A 25,238-nucleotide genomic window follows, 5' to 3' on the forward strand; every position below is an offset into this window, starting at 1 on the left:
GCCCTTATATTCATATATCATTCATATATCATTGCCCTTATATTCATATTTCATTCATATATCATTGCCCTTATATTCATATATCATTCATATATCATTGCCCTTATATTCATATTTCATTCATATATCATTGCCCTTATATTCATATTTCATTCATATATCATTGCCCTTATATTCATATATCATTCATATATCATTGCCCTTATATTCATATTTCATTCATATATCATTGCCCTTATATTCATATATCATTCATATATCATTGCCCTTATAAAAAATGTATGGATTACTAATATAACATACTACAAGATTTGCATGCCTCAGCTGACATTAGATGACTGTATTATCAACGGCATGTCCAGATGGTCTCAGGTAGCACAGGCACCAGACCTGATTATGAGAGTTTTTAGAAGGTTTTGGATGGAAGGGTGGCTCACAGCAGGGGCGTTGTTGGCCCAAAGATCAGTGGCACGTGCCCCGGATCTATTCTGGGGTGCCCCGGATGTCAGAGTCAGTGGTGGTGCCTCAATGGGGGGCATGCTGGGAGCTGTGGTGCATCAGTTGCGGATATGCTGGGTGCTGTGATTAGTGATGCAAGTAATCTACGCATTTGTGTAATTACGCATCGTAGTTCAATTCGTAGTTCCAAAATTACACTTATGAATTTATGCGTAACTTAGTACCGCTATGCGTAATTACGCCCGCTACGCTTAGACCACATGTATATTGCGAAGTTAACTACGCATGTGTTAATGCATCTATTTTTATGCGTACGGATGTTCATGCATAAATTACGCATTGGACAGGGGAATGTACATGTAAGAGAGTTCCGCGCATACTTATTTGATGGATTAATGCGGAAATTTTTCCGCACGACGGCATATTCGTCCACCTCTGGGAGAAGCCACAGAACCCATCCACTCAGTTACTGAATGGAAAGAAGTTGTGTTATGGATTACGTGTAATTTTGTAGATTAATGCATAATTACGGTGCACATTAGTAGTTGAGCAAATTGAAACGTAACGTAATTTAACTTTGCGTAATTGCGGAAAATTACAAGTAATTCCAGAGTAGGGTAGAATGCTCCTTATCATCATCACTAGCTGTGATGCCTCTATGTGGGCATACTGGGTGCTGTGGTGCCATGCTGGGCACTGTGATGCCTTTCTGGGGGCATTCAGGGAGCTGTGGTTCTTCTATGGGGGCATTTTGCTGGGCAGGCCTACTTAGACCGCTATTAAGTTCATTTAAATTTGGCTCCACCCATGACCACACCCACATTATGGTGCATGGCCACACCCATTTTCTAGCGGAGTGCCCCGGATCTCTTCAGATCCTAGCAACGCCCCTGGCTCACCGGACACAGAAGTACAGCAATTTGCATGTATGCTCACATAGGAGGAATCCTACACTGGCCTACCAAAGGAGGAGGCAGCCAAAGGGACAAACAGGCACCTTTCTTGGTCAACCAGTTTATTCACAGGCACAATAACGCAGGAGGCACAGGTATTGCTGGGAATACACCATGAGATTTTTTGGCAGATAGATGGTGCGATGGAAAATTTCCGACAGGTCTGATCTGATTTTGGATCGTTCTTCTTATCAATTTCACATAGAAGTGAATCGAAATCGATCAGAAAAAAGATCAGAAAATCAATCGGACAGCACATCTGTTGAAAAATCTTATTATGTATTCCCAGCACTACTCTTATCCTACAAATAATACATACTGTTAACTAAGCTAAGCATACTGGTAAATGTGTACTTTTGCAAAAACTTCAGTACAGAAGGGCTACAGTGCATCCAGTGCTATGCAGCTAAAGTAATACTGAACATAAACACCACAGAGGTCATAGAGTACCACAGCTGGATCGCAGGTAAACATGAATGGATAAAACGTTCAGCAACTAAATGCTGTTGTCCAGTGACGTAAATAACACTGATTGACTTGATTCACAAAGCGGTGCTAACCTACTTAGCACGTCTAAAGTCTTTAGACGTGCTAACCAGGGTGCTAAGTAGGTTAGCACCGAATTTCTGAATCAGATCGCGCGCTAAGTACCGCGCACAAAGTCCTATGCGCGCACTAAGTCCCATAGGCTTTAATGGGCACTTTGCGCAGCGCCCTGCGCTCTGTGCAGTGCGCGAGTAAAGTTTTACGCGAATAAAGATTTGCGCGCGTAAAGTTTTGCATGCGAAAAGTTTATTTAGACATGCTAGGGGGGTTTTCACAGGTGTGCTAACAGTTAGCACCGCTTTGTGAATCAAGCCCATTGTCTCATTATAATGACATGTGTCAAGGGGTGATTTACAGGTATATCAGACAGCAAGTGGAATGCCAGTTCTTGCAGGTGATGTATAAGAAGCCAGATAAATGGATAGGTGTAAGAATCTCAGTAACTTTAAAACGGACCTAAACCCGAACTTCCTCTCTGCTATAGTAGATAAGCAACAGTACAATAACCTTTAACCTCCCTGGCGGTAAGCCCGTGCTGAGCACGGGCTATGCCGCCGGGAGGCACCGCTCAGGCCCCGCTGGGCCGATTTGCATAATTTTTTTTTTGCTACACGCAGCTAGCACTTTGCTAGCTGCGTGTAGCATCTGATCGCCGCCGCTACCCGCCGATCCGCCGCAATTCCTCTCGCCGCGGCCGCCCCCCCCCCCAGACCCCGTGCGCTGCCTGGCCAATCAGTGCCAGGCAGCGCTATGGGGCAGATCGGAGTCCCCTCTGACGTCACGACGTCGATGACGTCGGTGACGTCATCCCGCCCGTCGCCATGGCGACGGGGGAAGCCCTCCAGGAGATCCCGTTCTTTGAACGGGATCTCCTGATCTCCGATCGCCGGAGGCGATCGGAGGGGCTGGGGGGATGCCGCTGAGCAGCGGCTATCATGTAGCGAGACTTTGTCTCGCTACATGAAAAAAAAAAAAAAAAAATTTAAAAAAAAGATTTGCTGCCCCCTGGCGGATTTTTTGCAAACCGCCAGGGGGGTTAAAGGAAACATTTATTTGTTACCACTTATAAAACTTTTGTTATAAATCTGCATTCTACTTGGTTTCATGGGAGCACAGAAAGAGTTAACCTCCTGTGTTTACATAATTAGCACAAAAGTCAGCACACCCCTGGCACAGAGCTGACAGCTCAAATTACACTTGTGAATACTTGCAGACAGGGCAGCCATCAGGGGGGGGGGGGGCAACTGACACTGCAGTGAGGGGCCCAGGGCTTGTGGGGGCCCTGCCCCCCCCCCCAAAAGCGCTGGAAGGGCCACATGTGCTGGCTGCGGGCCTGTGGCTCACTAACCAGCACACCGTGTTCCAGCACTGAGAGAAGAGTGACATCAGCGCTTGAACGTGGGGAGCAGATGAGTGAGCCCGCTACAGCAGACTTTCTATACTGGGGCACCACCTATATCTGGCTACCTGTACTGGGGCTGGAACCACCTATGCATAGCTACCTATACTGGGGCACCACCTATACTTGGCTACCTTTACTGAGGGCACCACCTGTACCTGGCTACCTATACTGGGGCACCACCTATACTTGGCTACTTATACTGGGGTGCCTATAGCTTGCTACCTATACTGGGGGCACCTGTACTTGGCTACAGTGCAGTTTCTAGGCTAAAATGCACCCAGGGCGAGGGTGTAAAAATTGCGCCCCCCCCCCCCCCAGGCAAGGTATGGGTGCCCGCAGTATAGGTTAGCCAGGTCTAGTTGCACTTTGTATAGGTCCCCCCAGTATAGGTAGCCAAGAATAAGTACACCAGTATAGGTAGCCAGGCATAGGTGAGCCAGTATAGTTGCCCCCGCTATAGGTTAGCCAGGTAGGTGCCTCCAGTATAGGTAGCCAGTATAGTTGCCCCCAGTATAGGTTAGATAGGCAGGCGCCCCCGGTATAAGTTAGATAGGTAGGTGCCCCAATACAGGTTAGCTAGGTGGGTGCCTCTAATATAGGTAGCCAGAATAGTTGCCCCCAGCATAGGTTAGATAGGTAGGTGCCCCCAGTATAGGTTATTTAGGTAGGTGCCTGCAATATAGGTAGTCAGTATAGTTGCCACCTGTATAGGCTAGGTAGGTAGGTGCCCCCAATACAGGTTAGATAAGTGCCCCCAGTATAGGTTAGATAGGTAGCTGCCCCCCAGTATAGGTTAGATTAGGTAGCTGCCCCCAAGTCTAGGTTAGATAGGTAGCTGCCCCCCAGTATAGGTTAGATTAGGTAGCTGCCCCCCAGTCTAGGTTAGATAGGTAGCTGCCCCCCAGTGTAGGTTAGATAGGTAGCTGCCCCCCAGTGTACGTTAGATTAGGTAGGTGCCCCCAGTGTAGGTTAGATTAGGTAGTTGCCCCCCATCGTAGGTTAGATTAGGTAGCTGCTCCCCAGCGTAGGTTAGATTAGGTAGCTGCCCCCCAGTATAGATTAGATAGGTAGCTGCCCCTCAGTGTAGGTTAGATAGGTAGCTGCCCCCCAGTGTAGGTTAGATAGGTAGCTGCCCCCCAGTGTAGGTTAGATAGGTAGCTGCCCCCCAGTGTAGGTTAGATAGGTAGCTGCCCCCCAGTATAGATTAGATAGGTAGCTGCCCCCCAGTGTAGGTTAGATTAGGTAGCTGCCCTCCAGTGTATGTTAGATTAGGTAGGTGCCCCCCAGTGTATGTTAGATTAGGTGGGTGCCCCCCAGTATAGGTTAGATTAGGTAGGTGCCCCCCAGTGTAGGTTAGATTAGGTAGGTGCCCCCCAGTATAGGTTAGCTTAGGTAGGTGCCCCCCAGTGTATGTTAGATTAGGTAGGTGACCCCCAGTGTAGGTTAGATAGGTAGCTGCCCCCCAGTGTATGTTAGATTAGGTAGGTGCCCCCCAGTATAGGTTAGATTAGGTAGCTGCCCCCAGTATAGGTTAGATTAGGTAGGTGCCCCCCAGTGTATGTTAGATTAGGTAGGTTCCCCCCAGTGTAGGTTAGATAGGTAGCAGCCCCCCAGTGTAGGTTAGATTAGGTAGCTGCCCCCCAGCGTAGGTTAGATTAGGTAGCTGCCCCAGGATAGGTTAGATAGGTAGCTGTCCCCTATAATGGAGGGGGGAGCCGGAGCCGCGGGGAGGGCAGCCCGACCTCTCCCTCCCTCTCCCGGGCCGCCCTCCGCGCTCCCCCCTCAGATGCAGAGCGAGCGCAGCAGGAAGCACTGTTTACAACTCACCTGCCTGGCTCCAAGCGCTGCTCTCTCGCCGCCGGTCTTCTCTCTCTGCATAGATGCGGATACACACACACGCTGCTTCCGGCTAAACAGGAAGCAGCGTGTGTATCCGCATCTATGCAGAGAGAGGAGACAGGCGGCGAGAGAGCAGCACTTGGAGCCAGGCAGGTGAGTTGTAAACAGCGCTTCCTGCTGCGCTCGCTCTGCATCTGACGGGGGAGCATGGAGTGCGGCCCAGGAGAGGTCGGGCTGCCCTCCCCGCGGCTCCGGCTCCCCCCTCCATTATAGCGCCCCCCTCCCAACACCTAGAAACGGGCCTGCTTGGCTAACCTATACTGTGTCCGTAGTACACTTCGCGCACGGACATGGGGGTGAGGTGGCTAGTGGGCAGGCACAGCAACCAGTGGGTGGGCCGGGGGGGGGGCAGGCCTGATGATGTGTGAGGGGCCCCAAAATTTCTGATGGCGGCTCTGCTTGCAGATAAGGGAGAATTAGACAGACTGTTCTCTCTAAGTACGCCCAGGGTGGACTTCTCTGTGTTTTTCTTGTCTCCTGTGCATGAGTTTGGGTCTGCTTTAACAAACACCACGCCATAACAGTTAGATAACTAGATCAGAGCATCTCCAGAACCGCAGGCCTTGTGGTTACCATTCTATATTGCAACCAGTATTAGAACACCTGCCTTTACACACACACATGAATTTTAATGACGCCCCATTCTAAATGCATAGACTTTAATGGATTTGGCCCTGTTGCAAGTATAACAGTGTGTTTATGGGAATGTTTGACCATTCTTCCAGAAGAGCATTTATGAGGTCAGGCACTAATGTTGGCCAGGAACGTTTGACTCACAGTCTTCACACTAATTCATCCCAAAGGTATTCTGTCGGGTTGAGGTCAGGGCTCTGAGCAGGCCAGTCAGGTTTCTCCACCCCACACTTGCTCAAGCAACCTTGCTTTGTGCGCAGTCATGCTGGAACTGGAAGCATTCAGAGTTCCTTTCACTGGAACAAATGTGCCAAGCCCAACCTCTAACAAGCGTGTACCGTTCTCCTAGCCAAACCCAGATAGAGAAGTGTAATTTGTCACTCCAGAGAACATGTCTCTACTGCTGTACAGTGCAGTGGTGGTGTGCTTTACATCATTACATCCGGTGCTTTGCATTGTGCTCAGTGATGTAAGGCTTGGATGCAGACTGCTGTGCAGTGCAGTGGTGGTGTGCTTTACATCATTACATCTGGTGCTGTGCATTGCGCTCAGTGATGTAAGGCTTGGATGCAGACTGCTGTACAGTGCAGTGGTGTGCTTTACATCATTACATCCGGTGCTTTGCATTGTGCTCAGTGATGTAAGGCTTGGATGCAGACTGCTGTACAGTGCAGCGGTGGTGTGCTTTACATCATTACATCTGGTGCTTTGCATTGCGCTCAGTGATGTAAGGCTTGGATGCAGACTGCTGTGCAGTGCAGCGGTGGTGCGCTTTGCATCATTACATCTGGTGCTTTGCACTGCGCTCAGTGATGTAAGGCTTGGATGCCTACTGCTGTGCAGTGCAGTGGTGGTGTGCTTTATATCATTACATCCGGTGCTTTGCACTGTGCTCAGTGATGTAAGGCTTGGATGCAGACTGCTGTGCAGTGCAGTGGTGGTGTGCTTTATATCATTACATCCGGTGCTTTGCACTGTGCTCAGTGATGTAAGGCTTGGATGCAGACTGCTGTGCAGTGCAGTGGTGTGCTTTATATCATTACATCCGGTGCTTTGCACTGCGCTCAGTGATGTAAGGCTTGCATGCAGACTGCTGTGCAGTGCAGTGGTGGTGTGCTTTATATCATTACATCTGGTGCTTTGCACTGCGCTCAGTGATGTAAGGCTTGGATGCAGATTGCTATGCAGTGCAGTGGGGTGTGCTTTATATCATTACATCTGGTGCTTTGCACTGCGCTCAGTGATGTAAGGCTTGGATGCAGACTGCTGTGCAGTGCAGTGGGGTGTGCTTTATATCATTACATCCGGTGCTTTGCACTGCGCTCAGTGATGTAAGGCTTGGATGCAGACTGCTGTGCAGTGCAGTGGGGTGTGCTTTATATCATTACATCCGGTGCTTTGCACTGTGCTCAGTGATGTAAGGCTTGGATGCAGACTGCTGTGCAGTGCAGTGGGGTGTGCTTTATATCATTACATCTGGTGCTTTGCACTGCGCTCAGTGATGTAAGGCTTGGATGCAGATTGCTATGCAGTGCAGTGGGGTGTGCTTTATATCATTACATCTGGTGCTTTGCACTGCGCTCAGTGATGTAAGGCTTGGATGCAGACTGCTGTGCAGTGCAGTAGGGTGTGCTTTATATCATTACATCTGGTGCTTTGCACTGCGCTCAGTGATGTAAGGCTTGGATGCAGACTGCTGTGCAGTGCAGTGGGGTGTGCTTTGCATCATTATATCTGGTGCTTTGCACTGTGCTCAGTGATGTAAGGCTTGGATGCAGACTGCTGTGCAGTGCAGTGGGGTGTGCTTTATATCATTATATCTGGTGATTTGCACTGCGCTCAGTGATGTAAGGCTTGGATGCAGACTGCTGTGCAGTGCAGTGGGGTGTGCTTTATATCATTATATCTGGTGATTTGCACTGCGCTCAGTGATGTAAGGCTTGGATGCAGACTGCTGTGCAGTGCAGTGGGGTGTGCTTTATATCATTATATCTGGTGATTTGCACTGCGCTCAGTGATGTAAGGCTTGGATGCAGACTGCTGTGCAGTGCAGTGGGGTGTGCTTTACATCATTACATCCAGTGCTTTGCACTGCGCTCAGTGATGTAAGGCTTGGATGCAGACTGCTGTGCAGTGCAGTGGGGTGTGCTTTACATCATTACATCTGGTGATTTGCACTGCACTCAGTGATGTAAGGCTTGGATGAAGCTACTCAGTCATTTCATGAAGCTTTCTTCGCAGTGTTCTTGAGATAATCTGAAAGCAATACGAAGTTTGTAGATCAGTCTGTAGCTATTGACTCAGAAAGTTGTCAGCTTATGCAAAATGCGCTGACCCCATTCTGTGAATATGTGGCCTACAACTTTGTGGCTGCTTGTGAGTTACTGTTGTTTGTAGAATCTCTCTGCAGGCCTTCTAGGGGTATACATCGTTGGCCATAGAACACACAAATTCAATGATTTGCATGATTGATGATCTGTGGCGGTATTGATGATTAATGATTTGCTTAGGGTGTACCTACCAAAAGTGGTCCACAGAAGGACAATAGCAAACTGGCATGAGTGCTAAAATCTCCCTTCTGCATGTGGGCAATGTAGCAAACTGGCATGAGTGCTAAAATCTCCCTTCTGCATGTGGGCAATGTAAGCTAGATTGTCTGGCTTCATCACTCAACAAGAACACTGTCATTAATAATTAATAAATACTAAATAATAGTTAATAATTATAGTGTTAGAGCCCACAGTGTATCACAGCTTGTTGCTTACATGAGGTCTACATAACAACAAAACAGTCTGATTTACTACACACTGCACAAAAATCAAAAACAAAAAGTAAAGTCTTCACCTACAATGCTGAAAATTGCATCTATTAAAAATAGCCATAGTGCTACTGCAGGGACATCGAGCAGGAGGAAGCCCTGGTTGTCCCGAGCCTGTTTACTCTCCTTTCTATTGTACTCCTCCAGACTGTCACCACTAGGGATGATCATAATCTGCTAATTACCATTATGCACATTTTTGCATACATTTTCGCAATTACGGTCAAACATAATACTATTTGGACATTCAACTGGGCAAAGCTCCCTAACGATCCTGGTCGCCTGTGGAACGAGCCTCTTATGGCTGCAGCTCTAAAGTGCTTTGAGTCCGTCAGGAGAAAAGCACGATATAAATGTTCTGTGTCTTGTGTATATAGTGTATGTGACTGGACTGTAAATAATTATTATTGATTTACTAGTCATTTAGCCCACCCGTTAGATAACGGGCACTAGGGCTATGACGTCAGGACGCACAGCCTCGCTTCCCACCGGTTCACTTCTGGAATTTTCGACTTTAAAGTCGGAAAACCACTGCGTCTGCGCGGCCTTGTCCTTGCTCCCGCTGATGTCACCAAGAGTGTACTGTGCAGGACCATACTGGGCCTGCGCAACACACTGCTGGTGACGTCAGTGGGAGCGAGGACACAGCCGCGCAGGCGCAGTGGTTTTCGACTTATAAGTAAGAAATTCCAGAAGTGAACCGGCGGCAGAGACTGGAACATCGGTGAGTGGTTGCGCAGACAAAGGATGTCTGCGGGGGACCATTAGAAGCCCCAGGTAAGTTCCACTCTTTTTCCCCCTACCGCCTACAGTACTCCTTTAAAGGGTTATTATGCTGTTGCTTGTCTTTTAGAACAAAGAGGAAGTTCTGAGTTCAAGTGCTCTTTAAATGAAAAATGTTAAGACATTATTTGCTATTCCACTTCTTCAGAAAGCCTTGCTCAACCCCAACAAAGATATAATCTTTTATCAAACTACAGAGTGGGCCATTTATATGGATACAACTTAATAAAATGGGAATGGTTGGTGATATTAACTTCCTGTTTGTGGCACATTAGTATATGTGAGGGGGAAAACTTTTTAAGATGTGTGGTGACCATGGTGGCCATTTTGAAGTTGGCCATTTTGAATCCAACTTTTGTTTTTTCAATAGGAAGAGGGTCATGTGACACATCAAACATATTGGGAATTTCACAAGAAGAACAATGGTGTGCTTGGTTTTAACGTAAAGTTATTCTTTCATGAATTATTTACAAGTTTCTCTTTGTTTACAGTCATTGACATGTCGCCCGAGGTTAACACGTGAGGAGCGGATAGAAATTGTGTTGATGTCTGGTGAATGTAGTAACCGTGTCATTGCAGCAGATTTCAATGCAAGACACCCTACGAGATCACTCATCTCCCATGATACAGTTAGCAAACTGCTTGCTAAGTTTCGTAAAACTAGTTCAGTGTTGGATTTGCCAAAATGTGGACGCATGAAATCTGTCACTAATGAAGAAACATCAGTGGCTGCCCTAGCTTCGTTCAGCAAGAGCTCACAGCGTAGCACTCTCCGCATGTCACTGGAGAGTGGCATTAGTCAAACATCCCTTCGGCGTATATTAGCTTTTCACAAATGGCACCCTTACAAACTCCAGCTACTGCAGCATCTCAATGAGGATGCCCCAGATGGTCGCACTGAATTTGCAGAATTGGCAAAACAAAAATTGGCACAGGACCCTAAGTTTACGCAGAAGATTTTGTTCAGTGATGAGGCAAACTTTTATGTGAATGGTGAAGTTAACAAACAAAACCACCGCTTTTGGTCTGACACTAACCCACATTGGATAGATCCCTCCAAGACTGTTGGAACAAAAAAATTGATGGTATGGTGTGGTATATGGGGTACAACGATAGTTGGGGCCATTCTTCATCAATGGAAACCTCAAGGCCACTGGATATGCGAAATTGCTACATGATGATGTGTTTCCCTCTGTATGCACTGAAGCTGGCACGTTCCCTGAGTTTTTCCAGCAAGATGGTGCACCACCACATTATGGGTGTCAGGTCCGAGCATCCCTAGATGAACAGTTTCTTGGAAAGTGGATTGGTCATCGTGGGCCAGTTGAATGGCCCCAAGGTCTCCCGATCTGACCCCCTTAAACTTTTATCTTTGGGGTCATTTGAAGGCAATTGTCTATGCTGTGAAGATACGAGATGTGCAGCACCTAAAACTACGGATACTGGAAGCTTGTGCTAGCATTTCTCCTGCGGTGTTGCTATCAGTGTGTGAAGAGTGGGAGAAGAGGGTTGCATTGACAATCCAACACAATAGGCAGCACATTGAAATCATTTTATAAATGGTCAGAAACTTGTAAATAACTCATGAAAGAATAAAGTTACATTAAAACCAAGCACACCATTGTTTTTCTTGTGAAATTCCCAATAAGTTTGATGTGTCACATCACCCTCTTCCTGTTGAAAAAACAAAAGTTGAATTCAAATGGCCAACTTCAAAATGGCCATCATGGTCACCGCCCATCTTGAAAAGTTTTTCCCCTCACATATACTAATTCGCCACAAACAGGAAGATAATATCACCAACCATTCTCATTTTATTAAGGTGTATCCATATAAATGGCTCACCCTGTAGTTCAAAAAGCTTGTATACCACAAATATAAGAGAAGAAGTACAGTTTCAGCAAACAGTTCTTTCAGGTTATGATCAATGGTATTGAAGGAACCATCAGTCTGATAATCAGAAGAAAATGAGGCAACAAGTAAATATTAATGGTAAATACCATGACGCTTATTTTTACAAAAATCATGGAACCATAAAGTGTGTCCTACCAAATGGGCAAATTGCAGCTTATAGGCACAAACTGATGCCATCTTCTGGTCCACCACATACCTGTTCTGGATATTTGCTTCCAACAATTTCTGCCACTGTGTTAAAGGAATCAGCATCAGGGTGCTGGACAGCTCCCATTTTCAGTTGAACCACAACTTTGACTCCACGAGAGGTCAATCGAGCCATCAGTTCAGCATCTTCTATTGTAATGCACGCAGTGGGGATCTTGGGAACACCATCTTCGTAATCTTGCCATCCTGTGTGAGGGCTACAAGGAAAATGCAAATTCATATAAACAAAAGTTAAAATAATAGGTCCAAGCACAAAAACATGTAATTATTTTTACAATAAATAGGGTAAGTATCTTTGGTTCAAACCACAGGATCAGATACAGTTTATTAAACAAGTCATAAATAGTGGGCATGGCAAGGGATAAGCCAAGGAAAGTCAGGCATTGCCTCACCTTAAAGAGAACGCGAGGTGGATCTTCGAGGGGCAGATGGGACACAGAGCCATGTTCTCTGCATAATGACATGGCTCTATGTCCCCCAACCGCCGCCGCGCTATAGCCCCCCGAGTTTAGCGAGCAGATTTGTCGCTAACTTGTAGGTAAACACGGGAGAGGAATTCCCTGCGCAAAACGCCCACGAGGGACGTTCCTACAGGGTTTCCTGAGCTGCCATGGGGCAGCTCTCTCCCCTGGCCGCGCCTCCTGCCGCTCAACCGCTTCCCTGCACGCTGTGAGAGACAACACAGTCTCTCAGTGCAGTGTCATGACCCAGAGAGGTCACACAAGTGAAAATGGGCCACTGCAGCCCAGAGGAACGGTGGGGAGCTGCGGTTTTTGCTGCTACCTCATCCGCTCACCCCTGTGGATCAGGTAGCCTACTTTAAAAAAAAAAAAGCACACCTCGGGCTCTCTTTAAGGTAGCGACACACGGTACAATTTTTTTTTTAAATTAAACCGAGAAATTTGACTGAATGTCATTTTTTTCCCCTGATTTTTTTGACATCGGATGTGTTGGAAAATTCAGACCAACTTTACCAGAATTGTATGGTGTGTGGTAGATTGGCAAATTGTATTCAATCTGTATAAATTGTATGTAATGATTCAGTACATACAAAACTTAATTTATTATTTAAAGATGAACTGTCGCGGAAATCTTAAAATTTAAAACACAAGCAAATAAGAAATACATTTCTCCCAGAGTAAAATGAGCCATAAATTACTTTTCTCCTATGTTGCCGTCACTTACAGTAAGTAGTAGAGATCTGACTTTACAGACAGGTTTTGCACTAGCCCATCTCTCCATAAGGGATACTCAGCATGGTCTTTATTCTTTATAAAGACATTGGCCTCGATTCACCAAGCGGTGATAACTCAGTTATCACGCCTAAAGTACTTTAGGCGTGATGACCTCTTCACCACTGAGTTATCACCGCTTTTGCCTGCACTTCGCGCGAAGTTATCGCACGCAAAGTTTTGCGCGCGCACCCGCACAGGCGCGCGCGCAAAGTCCCATAGGGTTTAACGGGCGCATCGCGCGAAGCGCGAGGCGCTTCGCGCGCACGCGCGCTGGTGCGCGCGCAAAACTTTGCGCGCGGAAACTTCGCGCGAAGCCCTTCTTATCATGCCTAAAGTGAGTTTAGGCGTGAAGAGGGCCTTTTCACCACGGTGCTAACACTTTGCACCGCTTGGTGAATCGAGCCCATTGGGCTTGATTCACAAAGTGGTGCTAACAGTTAGCACGCTGGTAAAAAGCCCTTTATCATGCCTAAACTCAGTTTAGGCATGATAAGTTTAGGTGTGATAAGTTTAGGTGTGATAAGTTTAGGCATGATAAGTTTAGGTGTGATAAGTTTAGGCATGATAAGTTTAAGCGTCAACTGGGTTAGCACCGCAGTGCACAGCTGATCAAAAGTTTTACGCTAGCAATGTCTGGTGCACTTTGTACAAAGTTTAATGGCGCTGCTTTGCAAGCGATCTAAACTTATCTAAACTTATCATGCCTAAACTTATCACACCTAAACTTATCACGCCTAAACTTATCACACCTAAACTTATCACGCCTAAACTTATCACACCTAAACTGGCTTTTCACCAGCATGGTGCAATGGTTATAATGCCTAAAGTCTCTAACTGGGTTAGCACCGCTTTGTGAATCGAGCCCATTCCCTGAAAACTATTTATACAAAGATGCTGGCCAGCCTCCATGCTAACTGCACACTATTTTGGCACTTGGACGGAGCAACTGCCATTCACTAAGTGCTTTTAAAAATAAAGAAAACCCTGAGAACCCCCCTATGTGAAGATGGGCTAGTCAAAAATCTGTTGGTAATGACAGATTTCTACTTCTTATTGTAAGTGACATGAACATAGGAGAAAAGTAATTTATGGCTCATTTTACTCTGGGAGAAATGTACTTCTTATTTGTATGGGTTTTAAATCTTAAGATTTTTGCCACAGTTATTCTTTAAGTAGGAATGTGGTGTTCAGTGGTAATTGTAATGCTAAACAGAGCCGGAGAGAGCCAGAGGGAGCGCACTGCGCATGCTCAGACGCGCCACAAATGGCCAAAGTTACGGAACCCGGTACCAGAGCTGGAAAACACTGAGGACATCGGCGTGGGATCCATCCATGTAGATGGGGCTGGAGGAAGCCAGAGGTATGCATAAAACTTTCACTATTCTTCATCTCTGGTACACTTCAAAGTTATTATTCAGTAGTATCTTTTAGGCTGCTTCCACACAGGGACGTTACAGGCGCACGTTAGTGCAGCCTGTAACGCTCCCCAACTCACAGCAATAAAAAGTCAATGGGGCTGTTCACACTGCCCACGTTGCGTTACATGCTACATTCTTCTTCAGAACGTGCAGCATACTATAGCGTTCCAGTGGCTTAAGCCGCGTTAGACTGTTTGCACATGCTCAGTGTTGGGACAGAGAGGAGGCGGGGAGAGGCCACTACGTAGCCGCGCACATGGCTACTCAATATGCACTGCACTGGTGGCCGCTGATTGGCTGGCGGTACCACGTGATGCGGAGTGTTTCACTCCGCATCACGTGGTCCCGCCGGCCAATCAGCGCCACTCTCACTGCCCTAATGTGGAAAGAGCCGCTTGACGCGGCTCACTCAACGTCCTCTACCAACACCGGCAGGCGTTGCGTTAGGGGACGTTATGCGACCATAACGTCCACTATAACGCAACGTCCCGGTGTGTAACTAGCCTTAGAGCAGAGAGGAAGTTCTGAGGTCAGGTCTGCTTTAATGTTTTAAAGCACAGATGCAATCAGGTGTTTACCACTAATAGAAAGAAAAATGATGACTGAGATAGAACATTTACCCGGATGGTTGGTGTAGATTGGGCTTAATTAGCCCCTAGAATAGAAAAAAAAACGCAGGTCTTTCTTTTGCAATGAAGCACTTAATTACGGAGCTGCAATGTTAATAACCAGTTATATATTCTTGCACACTTTTTAGCAGGATTATTTTAATAGGAGAAAAGCAAAATTAATCTATTTTGGCGCCAAGAAAGAAATCAGCATAAAAGCATTCATCTAGGAAGCTGCAAATCCAAAGAAAATTGGTCTTTACAAAAAAAATAAAAAAAGGGAAAAATTACAGCGGACACTTTCCTGACTTGATATTTAGTAAGTTAATTGAATGCAGGCATAACTCTCTGAAAATTTCATTATAAAACAGTTTACTGCAGGAGAATACTGACTGTGCTAATAACCGCAATGTGTCTCTGCAAAATAGTATCCCATTAACGAAAATTAATTGAAAAATTGTCAAGCCTCACAATGTCTCTAACCCGGCAAACTGCCCCCGAACAGTTCCAGTAATTACATAATTAGAAAAGTACACTGGTGCATTTACTAATGGGTAACTTAATAGGCTGTTTGCAAACAGGTGCCGATGACTAGACTGATCTGCACATTTGCCTGTATTTCTGCATTGGGGAACATCTATGGACTACACTAATGTGTTGAACTTGACAATTGGCCTCAATTCTCAATTCTTTGCATTAATTTTACCAAAAATAGCTATTCTCATGAAAATCAGGGGGCATGTTAGCACATAATTTACTGATCAGTTTAAGACCTGCCAGTACCTGGAGGTAAAGTCAATTTGTATGCGTTTTGCAGTTTTTAGTGGAGTTCCTATTGCTGTTTTAGTGGATTTCCTATTCAGGCTGTGTAATAGAAAAGAATAGTAGAAATAAAACTCCAAATATTTACTAGATTTTTTTTTATAGGAGATGCCTATAAATATACTTTCCATAGGCTGCTACATAATTAAAGAGACTCTGAAGCGAGAATAAATCTCGCTTCAGAGCTCATAGTTAGCAGGGGCATGTGTGCCCCTGCTAAACCGCCGCTATCGCGCCACTAAACGGGGGTCCCTTCACCCCCAAACCCCCCCGCATACCTTGGTCGTAGATTTGGTCGTTCATGGAGGCAGGGCTAACGGCTGCAGCCCTGCCTCCAGTCGCGTCTATCAGCGGCGCATCGCCGCCTCTCCCCCGCCCCTCTCAGTGAAGGAAGACTGAGAGGGGCGGGGGAGAAGCAGAGATACGCGCTGACAGACGCGCGTGGGGCAGGGCTGCGGCGGTTAGCCCTGCCCCAACCAGGAGGAGGGGATGCGTTGCACGGAGGGAGATTTGGGGGTGAAGGGACCCCCGTTTAGCGGCGCAATAGCGGCGGTTTAGCAGGGGCACACATGCCCCTGCTATATATGAGGTCTGAAGCGAGATTTATTCTCGCTTCAGACTCTCTTTAAATACACCTTCCCCCCACCAGAAAAAAAAAAATCTTCCAAAGACTATCCTAACTTCTGGAATACAATTAAAGACTACTATTATTTATTTATTGCATGCTTACTGCTGAAATAGCTAATGTTTTACATCACTTTATGCATTTACCTCATTGTTTTACCTCATGTTCAGAAATGCAGAACAATCTTTAAGGCCTCTTGCACACTGCAAGCGATTCCTATTCAGATTCCGCTTTTTAATCGGTTTTTACATCCGATTCAGATTCCGATTTGCAGTGTGCAGGGATCAAACTGCAAATCTGAATCGGAATCGGATGTAAAAACTGATTAAAAAGCGGAATCTGAATCGGAATCGCTTGCAGTGTGCAAGAGGCCTAAGAATTGCTAAAAATACGAGGAAAATACCGCATGAGGTATTTTATCTGCAAAAAAAATATTTACTTCACGTAGCTACAAGAACTGGGGCCAATGGGCCTGATCCAATTCATTTTTTTCTCCCAAGTTTTCTCCTAGGTGACATTTTCACATCTTGTCAATAAAATGCTTAAAGAGGAACTCCAGTGAAAATATTGTAATAAAAAAGTGCTTAATTTTTTACAATAATTATGTATAAATGATTTAGTCAGTGTTTGCTCATTGTAAAATCTTTCCTCACCCCGATTTACATTCTGACATTTATTACATGGTGACATTTTTACTGTGGGCAGGTTATGTAGCTGCTGCTAGCTGTTTTGGCTGTTAGAGACAGCTGTAAGCAGCTATTTCCTGTCTGTGAACATTGTTACATTGTGGGAAACTGCCAAAAGTACCGCGGTCCTCAGAGCTTCTTGTGGGAGGGGTTTCACCACAATATTAGTCATACAGCGCCCCCTGAGGGTCTGTTTGTGAAAAGCAATAGATTTCTCATGTAAAAGGGGGTATCAGCTACTGATTGGGATAAAGTTAAATTCTTGGTTGCAGTTTTAAGCCCCCAGCAAGCAAGAAAATACTTGGCAGTACTTTTTCACCTACTTTTAGGCAATTTTTTAATTGCAGAGAGCTGAAAAGTTATTTTGAACAGAAGATGAAAAATTATCTCTTAGGAGAAAACTTAAAGTGGTATAAAAGCCACTATTTCTTCTTTGCTCTAAAAGATTATTTACAGCATATAATATACTACCACATTTCTTTTTTTAGCAGAACAGCATTCAAAGGGTTAAAACATAGGACTAATGCCTAGTACACAGCATACAATTTTCTGTTAGATTATTTTCTGTAGAGACTGGTCATTATATCTGGTGCATTGTCTTCTGGTTATCTCCTGCTGAGTAGAACAATGCCTAATTGCTAGGCAGATAAATGGTTAGATAGATAATTTACAACATGTCAGAAATTAACTATCTGGCAGGTAAATCTAATGCTGGGCATACAAGGGTCGTTTTTGAGCCATTTAGATGGCTCGATAGATAATTTCCGACATGTCCGATCTCCCGCTCAATGGTTTCGCTGCTTGATTCCTGATAGCAGTGAATGAGAAAAGATAAGAAAAACGAGCAGAAGATAAGTGAATCGACTGCAGAATCAAGTGGCGAAACGATCGAATGGGTGAATCGAGAGGCAAAAACGAGCCATGTATGCCCAGCATAACAGAAAATCTAACAGGAAATTGTATGGTGTATACCTAGCATTACTTTTTCAATAGCAAGCTCCCTGCAGGGAGATCCACATCCGAACTGGTGATAACATTAACTTGGGTTTACTTAAGGTGCGTACACACGCACTACTCTAATGAACGACGGGTCCGTCAGACCCTCCCGCTCAGCGGATCGTTCAGAAACAGCCTTATCAGTCTGCCGACAGACTGTACACACGCACTACTATCGGCAGAACGCCCGCCCGGCGGGAGGGTCTGAAGGACCAGTCGTTCATTAGAGTAGTGCGTGTGTTCGCACCTTGAATTGTAGCAGAGAGGAATGTAAACATTCCCTGACTGTGCAGAAACTTCTTCTTTTTTTCACAAATCAATTTTTATTTTTGAAAAGAACAAACATAGATACATTACATGAATAGCGTCCTGCTCCCACCACAGGGAGTCTAAAGCCAGTTAACACGGTATACAGCAGCAACATAGGAGAGGTCAACATACTTGTCATACATTAAGATGCATATGTAGGCAATCATTATACTGATTTAAAATGGACATAGAGTGCTACCCTATGAAGCCTGCGTTGCCTTATGTATATTCCCTACATTCGGAGCACCGTGCCATAGGAGCAGGGAAGCAGAAACTTCTTCTAATGTGTCCTGAACTGATACACTGCTTAGAAATCATTACTGGGCACATTACAATAAAAAATACACCAGTTATGAATAAAATGCAATGGCAGCTTTCAGAGCAAATAAAACTGTACTTTGTAATTTCTAAACAAATAATAATACTTATGTACAAAAGTAGGAAAACACATTTTTATTGAATAATATGTCAGAGTTTAATACTGCTTTAAGAGAAAAAGTGAATTGGCCCAATATGACTTTGGCTAATGGAACGGGAAGGCATTAGTCAAACTGTCTCATCATTGTACGCACTATTGTGCAAGTGTGTGCATTAAAAATTCAGGTGCAAATTTTCGCATCCAGGTATGCGAAAAAACGGAACTCTGCCTTAAAACTGCTGGACGAGCCAGACTTGTCCATAACAATTTTCAGCTATTTTTCCCTGGATGAGTCAGGCTCGTCCATACCACCAAAGAAATTAAAGGGAGCCTGCAGTGAGAAAAATGTAAATAAACTAAGACAGACCACCGCGTAGGGCACTGACTGTATTCACAGGTATTGCTGTCTGTTACCTGAAGTACAGTCAAAAGGAGAAAGAGATATACTCCCTAAACTGAGGAAATATCTGACTGGAAATGGGAGGAGTTTCCCTTAGTGTACTCAGGAGCATAACCAGTTACCACTGTTACAATAGCATAGCGGGTAAGAAAGATAAAACAACAACTGGTGCTACTATGCTGTAAACCCTACTATAATTTTTTGTTCCTACCTCACCTCATACATCTTTCATGTTAAGATTAGCCACGCATGTTAACATTAGCTGAAAAAACACAGCTTTTTGTTTCAGAATTATAAGAATCACGGTAATGGTAGGAATCACGTTATAGTAGCACCCAACAATCTTTAGTCAAACTATTGTCATGTCGTAGCAGATATCATCATACCTTCAGATTTTATTGTGAAGCTGAACACAGTAATAACTGACCACTGCATATGTCATTTTATCTGCAGCATGCCATGCTAAAAATTGCGCATTCATTTTAGTTTTTATACATAGCCCAGATGTCATATTAATTTGCGGACCATATGAATTATGTTCTGACTTTCAGCCCTATCTAAACTAGCTGGTGGCGCGTGGTATGGAGGAGAGTGCACACCATCTCTCTGGACATCACATTCACCATCTTGCCATACACATGCATGCCATCCCACTGTGCGCACCATTACACTGCATATGCGGGCCATGCACACAAGCATCATCCAATTAGCGTTGCATCAATTACAGTGGGGTGGGGCAGGAGGGGGCATATGTGGGGTGGGCGGACACAGAGCGGAGCAGGAGGAGGTGTGTCTGCGAGACAAAAGGACATACAGATATACAGCGACCGGCTTTGAAATATTATTATAGATACACAACTCTCTCTTCCCCCCCCCCCCCCACCCACCCAACTCCACACCCAATCTCTGTTTCATAACATTCCACATTATACTGTGTGAATTTTACAAAACAAATGGTTTACCTCAGAGTATAATATATGAACTTAGATGCACTGGAACGCCTTGATACGGTTATGGCAAGTCTATGAGCTGCTGCTCAACATTACAACCTAATACAGCAGAACTATGTACTTTCCTATTATAAATGTGAAGGGCTCACATAAAAACAGAACGGTGAGCTGGAATCCCCTACAGATGCCGTGAAATGCAGACCCTCCAAAACGGAAGATTAATAGACAGACTGAGGCCGAGAGGCAGAACTCTCTGACTCCAGTATTGATCAGTAAACACAGAGGCGGTGATTGCACCTGCTTATTGATCTCCATAGACTGCATACTCAAAGGCTAACCTGACCCCCTGTGCATTTTTCAGCTAAACTGATACCAGGGCAGGAAAGTAATCATCTTCACAGAGAGAAATCACAATGCCGGTACCAGCAAGCCTGCATTATGCCAGCTGCGGAGGTTCACTTTCTCCTCATTGCCATGTGAGAAGCAAAGAGAAATATCGTGCTGTGCCTGACGTTAACTGCAGACGGTTTGTAGACCAACTACTGTGGCATCAAGCAAAAGTCTGAACGTTCCCAGCAAAGCAGAACAGACACTTGTAAGCCCTGCGAAGAGAAATGATGCCACTTGGATAATGAGCACAATTTACAAAGTTTAGGATTTCACTTTCTGAGTTTAAAGTAAAACTCCTCTTCTGTTGTGAGCAGTCAGTTTAGTCCAGTGCTACAGATTGCTAGGATTCATTTCAAACATTTTATCTGGTTGGAGTGCAAACAAATGCACCACTATCCTACAGTGGGGGTGATGCAGGAAGCAGCGTTAATACTGCTATGTAGAGCAGGATCATTTACCAGGCAACCTAGGCAAGTGCTTGGAGCCCAGTGGGTGTCAAGGGGCCAGAAGGAATAAGCTAGCTAGGAAGTCAGACTCTGTGGCCTGGGCAGTTCCAGCCAATCAGGTCCATAACATGATTGGGGAGGAGTTTGCAACAAGAGGACTGGAATCTTTCCACTCTCTTGGCAGCCCCTTTTGTTCAAGTCAAGTGGCTCCTCTCCACCTTGTACTCAGGAAAGTGGGGGTAGCTAATAAGGAGAAACCAGATGTCTGGGTGAAAAGGAGGTCACTTGATCCCCCACCACCACCACCACTTTATAACCAATGGTTAACTTTAACATTTAATTGGCCCAATAGGCTGTCTGTCAAGTGATGTCAAGTGATAGACAGCCTATTGGGCCTATCAGAGTGCAGGGATCAGGTCCTTTAATGTGACTGGACCGGCTGGCGCTCAGGGCGGGAGGAGTGGAGCCAACGTTAATTACTAGCATTTGCTATGCTGCAATTCAGCACCACAGCATGCGCAAAGCGCCCGCTCCCCGATTACGCACGCTACGCTGCCAATAGCACGCGTTGCGTGCAGGGACACTAAATTGAGGCCCTCTGATTCATTAGCGCGCGTAACAGCAGCTAACTCGCGCTATTATGCAGCGCTAAGCTTAGTGAATCAAGCTCAATGTGGCTTCCACAATGAGCCTACCTGAGGTGCATACATGTAATTAAGGCACCGGAAAAGCCGAAACACGGCTCACCCTGCTTCTGCAAAAGTCCCAGCAGCGTTAATTACTATTCCCCTTCCAGGCCGCCACTGAATGGGTGATGAAACAAAATTCGGCTTCTAGCTATTGCTGGTGGCTGAATTACGCTGTTTTTAACATATTTTGGGCTACTTCTTTTGACGGTGCCAAAATTACCGATTGAGCGTCGTTACAGCCGCAATTCACATTATAGCCTATGGGGGTGCCAACTGCACCAAATTTTCAGTGTCGTTATTACCTGACTTGACCTGGGGTTGCCCATTAGACCAAAGGTACTAAACTTTGGGAGGGAAAACCATGACAATCTCTGTATATCACTGTATACGCCAGTCATGTGAGGGGTGGAAGCAAGTGTTATGTATAACTGCTCATGTTAGATGAGCCAGGGTTACGTTTGTCTGTGTGTGACTGATTGCCTCGCCATGTACGCTCTTCACATGCTGCTCGTTAGCTTATTTGAGCGAACCAATATTTTTCTTTTTCTCTTTCTGTGGTATATGCAGTCAGACATGGGATTCTCATGAGGGTTCCTTCTATTGTAAACTGGATCCAATTAAATTTACGACGTCAAGCTGAATCGCCAATCTCAAGTGGATTCATTGTCTATTTTTTCCCATCCAAATAAGTTACCCAGACATGATTTCACGCCCTTCCTCGTGACTCGATCTGGCTCTTTTGGCTACTTCCTGTTCTCTTCAAGACATTAGATGCCTTTGCAGAAATTCCACAGACATTTCTAAGGTCTTACAGAAATAGTACAGTGGCCATAAGAGTGGAGCAAAGCGATGCCCACACACAATGTCAAGGACTGGGATTTTCAATAAAGAAGACATGGCACAAGTTTTTGGAGAGGGGAGTACTCCTTCTGTACCCCCACCTACGGCCCTCATATGGCGATTGGTGGAGTTCTTCTTTAAAATGTACCTGAGGTAAACCTCAGGTACAAAAACACATACCTAAGTAAAGCAAAGCCTCTGCATCCGTCGTCAGGGCCGGTTCTCTCATGAAGCAAGGTGACACATTTGCATCAGGCGCAGAGATTATAGAGCAGCATGTGTGTACTGTGTGCTTACACTTACAGCATGCAGTCAGAGTAGGAGGAGAAGCAAGAGGAGAATAAGCGAGGTAAAGAGGTCATCATTGGGGAAAAGCAGCTTATTGTGCTGTGTGAGGAGTCTGACAGTGAGTGAGGAGGGGGGAGGCAGGAGAGCAGTAGTGTTTCAATTGACTTGCACAGCGGTCACAGGGTTGAGGGGGGGGGGGGACATCCACGCAAGCAAAAAGTCTAGAACTGGCCCTGTACGTCGTCTTCCGGTCTCCAGTTTTCGAGTAAGGCCCACAAAGAATTCTGAGGTCTTGTTGAAATGAACATTGGGGACATGCTCCTCTTCCGATATGAATGTGGCCATATTGTGCCAGTGCAGTAAGCCAGAGCTGCTCATGTGCAAGCGGCTCTATGCTACTGCACAGTCGCAGTCATGCTCGTGCAGGTGCAGCATGGTCTGGATCGTGTCAAAAGAGTAGCAAGGCTCCGATGTTCTGGAGGGACCAAGGCAGCGATGGGGGTCCAGAGGACAGCATGGGATGCCTCTGGAGGATCGAGAGGTTTCCCCCCCATAGGTAGGTATTTGATGTTTTACCCGAGGATCACCTTTTCAAGCCATTTGACATTCCAAACCATTTTTAACCTCCCTAGCAGAATGAGTACTTCCAGATTTTAAATTCTAAAAGCGGTGCAATTTTTTCACAAACTCTTAGGCCCTTAAAGCAGGAAAAAGTCATACCGCTAGATAGATCTGCGGCAGCCCTGAACATTACTTGCCTCTCCTGGAACTAGCATTGCAATTTTCCCTATGTCCACCGGGTGGCGTTCTACAACTATAGGGAGATCACCGACAGATGGCAATCTTACCAGAGCAATCGGGAGCCTCCAAGGACCAGAAGGAGGATGGCTGCCAGTGTCTGTATCCCAGGGAAGGTGAGTTACAAACCCTCACTGCGTGCAAGTTCTGCATATACCTCCTGGCAGCCAGGGATGCTCATCCGGACCCGAGTAAACCCGGGTACCCGACCATTTTTACGCTATCCGGGTTGGATCCAGATCCAGATACCTGGGCCAATATCTGGATAGCTCTATGCGGGTATCTGGCCGCATAATCCGGATACCCGTGGGTACCCGCGGATATCCGACAGATATCTGGATCTGGGTACTGTAACAAGGGAGATGATGTCATTGAGCCAATCAGAGGGCTCCCAGCCAATCAAAGGGCTTCCAGCAGAAGCCCTAGCAACCAATCACAGAGGGGAACTCTGGCCAGCCCCACCTGACCTCATTGAGCCAATCAGAGGCCTCCCAGCCTAAGCCCTGGCACCCATTCACATAAGGGAACCCTGGCCAGCCCCCCTGTGTAATAAGGAGGGCTGGCATGATGAGACAGATGCTTGTGTGGCTGGCTGGCTGGTCACTGACAGACTTGCTCCAGTGCTGTTGGCTTAGCAAGTGCTGTATACAGTGATAAACCTAAAGCTTTAAGTGCTAAACACCTTCACTACACTATTGTTCTATTGGTTTTTTTTTAGCTAGCTAGTGTAATTGTTTGATTTCATTCACTCAGTTAGGTCCTGTCTGTGTCTGTGTGTGCTGTGCAGGCCAGCAGGACAGTATAGGTTAGGGAATAGGATTACTGTGTTATTGTATTGTATTATATAGTTAGTTAGTACTGCAGTTAGTTGTTAGAGAGAGTAGTACTGTGTTAGCTTACTACAGATTACTGCAGTGCTGCTGTGCTGACCATTGTCAGTGTGACTGTTAGACACATTGGCCTCAATTCACTAAGATCATGCTGGAGATAATAAGGCAAGAGAAAACTTACCTCCACACAGTGAGAGAGTAATCTTATCTCTTCATTCCTTAAATTACCTCCTCTGTAGTTATTTTACCTCCTCTGTAGTTAATTTACCCTCTCTGTAGTTAATTTACCTCCTCTGTAGTTATTTTCACACGCCTGTCTTTAACTCTGGAGTTATTTTAAGGATTAGAGAGTTAACTTAAAGACAGAAGAGTTAACTTTAGGCTTGCCTGAGGTAAAATGTTTCCTGAATACTACATGCCTTATCACCATGGTAACAACTCTAGAAGAGTTATTAAAGACAGGAGATAAGCTTAGTGAATTGAGGCCATAGGCCTCAATTCACTAAAATCATGCTGGAGATAATAAGGCAAGAGAAAACTTACCTCCACACAGTGAGAGAGTTATCTTATCTCTTCATTCCTTAAGTTACCTCCTCTGTAGTTAAGTTACCTCCTCTGTAGTTAATTTACCTCCTCTGTAGTTATTTTTACACACAGTTAATTAACAGCCTGTCTTTAACTCTGGAGTTATTTTAAGGATTGAAGAGTTAACTTAAAGGATACCACAACTGAAATGTGACATAATGAGATAGACATGTGTATGTACAGTGCCTAGCACACAGATAACTATGCTTTGTTCCTTTTTTTCTTTCTCTGCCTGAAAGAGTTAAATATCAGGTATGTAAGTGGCTGACTCAGTCCTGACTCAGACAGGAA

The 25,238-nt window shown here is 45.4% G+C and overlaps 1 protein-coding gene across 3 annotated transcripts in view; it reads right to left on the reverse strand.

Moving 5' to 3' along the window:
• Positions 1–25,238, reverse strand: part of CPQ (carboxypeptidase Q) — a 576,560-nt gene that overhangs the window by 294,517 nt on the left and 256,805 nt on the right. For all 3 annotated transcript variants that reach the window (XM_068237698.1, XM_068237697.1, XM_068237696.1), the window contains exon 4: positions 11,604–11,811. In XM_068237698.1, the coding sequence (XP_068093799.1) occupies positions 11,604–11,811 (208 nt within the window). The remainder of the gene's footprint in view (positions 1–11,603; positions 11,812–25,238) is intronic.

This window comes from Hyperolius riggenbachi, chromosome 5 (genome assembly GCF_040937935.1).
Source record: "Hyperolius riggenbachi isolate aHypRig1 chromosome 5, aHypRig1.pri, whole genome shotgun sequence".
Lineage (NCBI taxonomy): Eukaryota > Metazoa > Chordata > Amphibia > Anura > Hyperoliidae > Hyperolius > Hyperolius riggenbachi.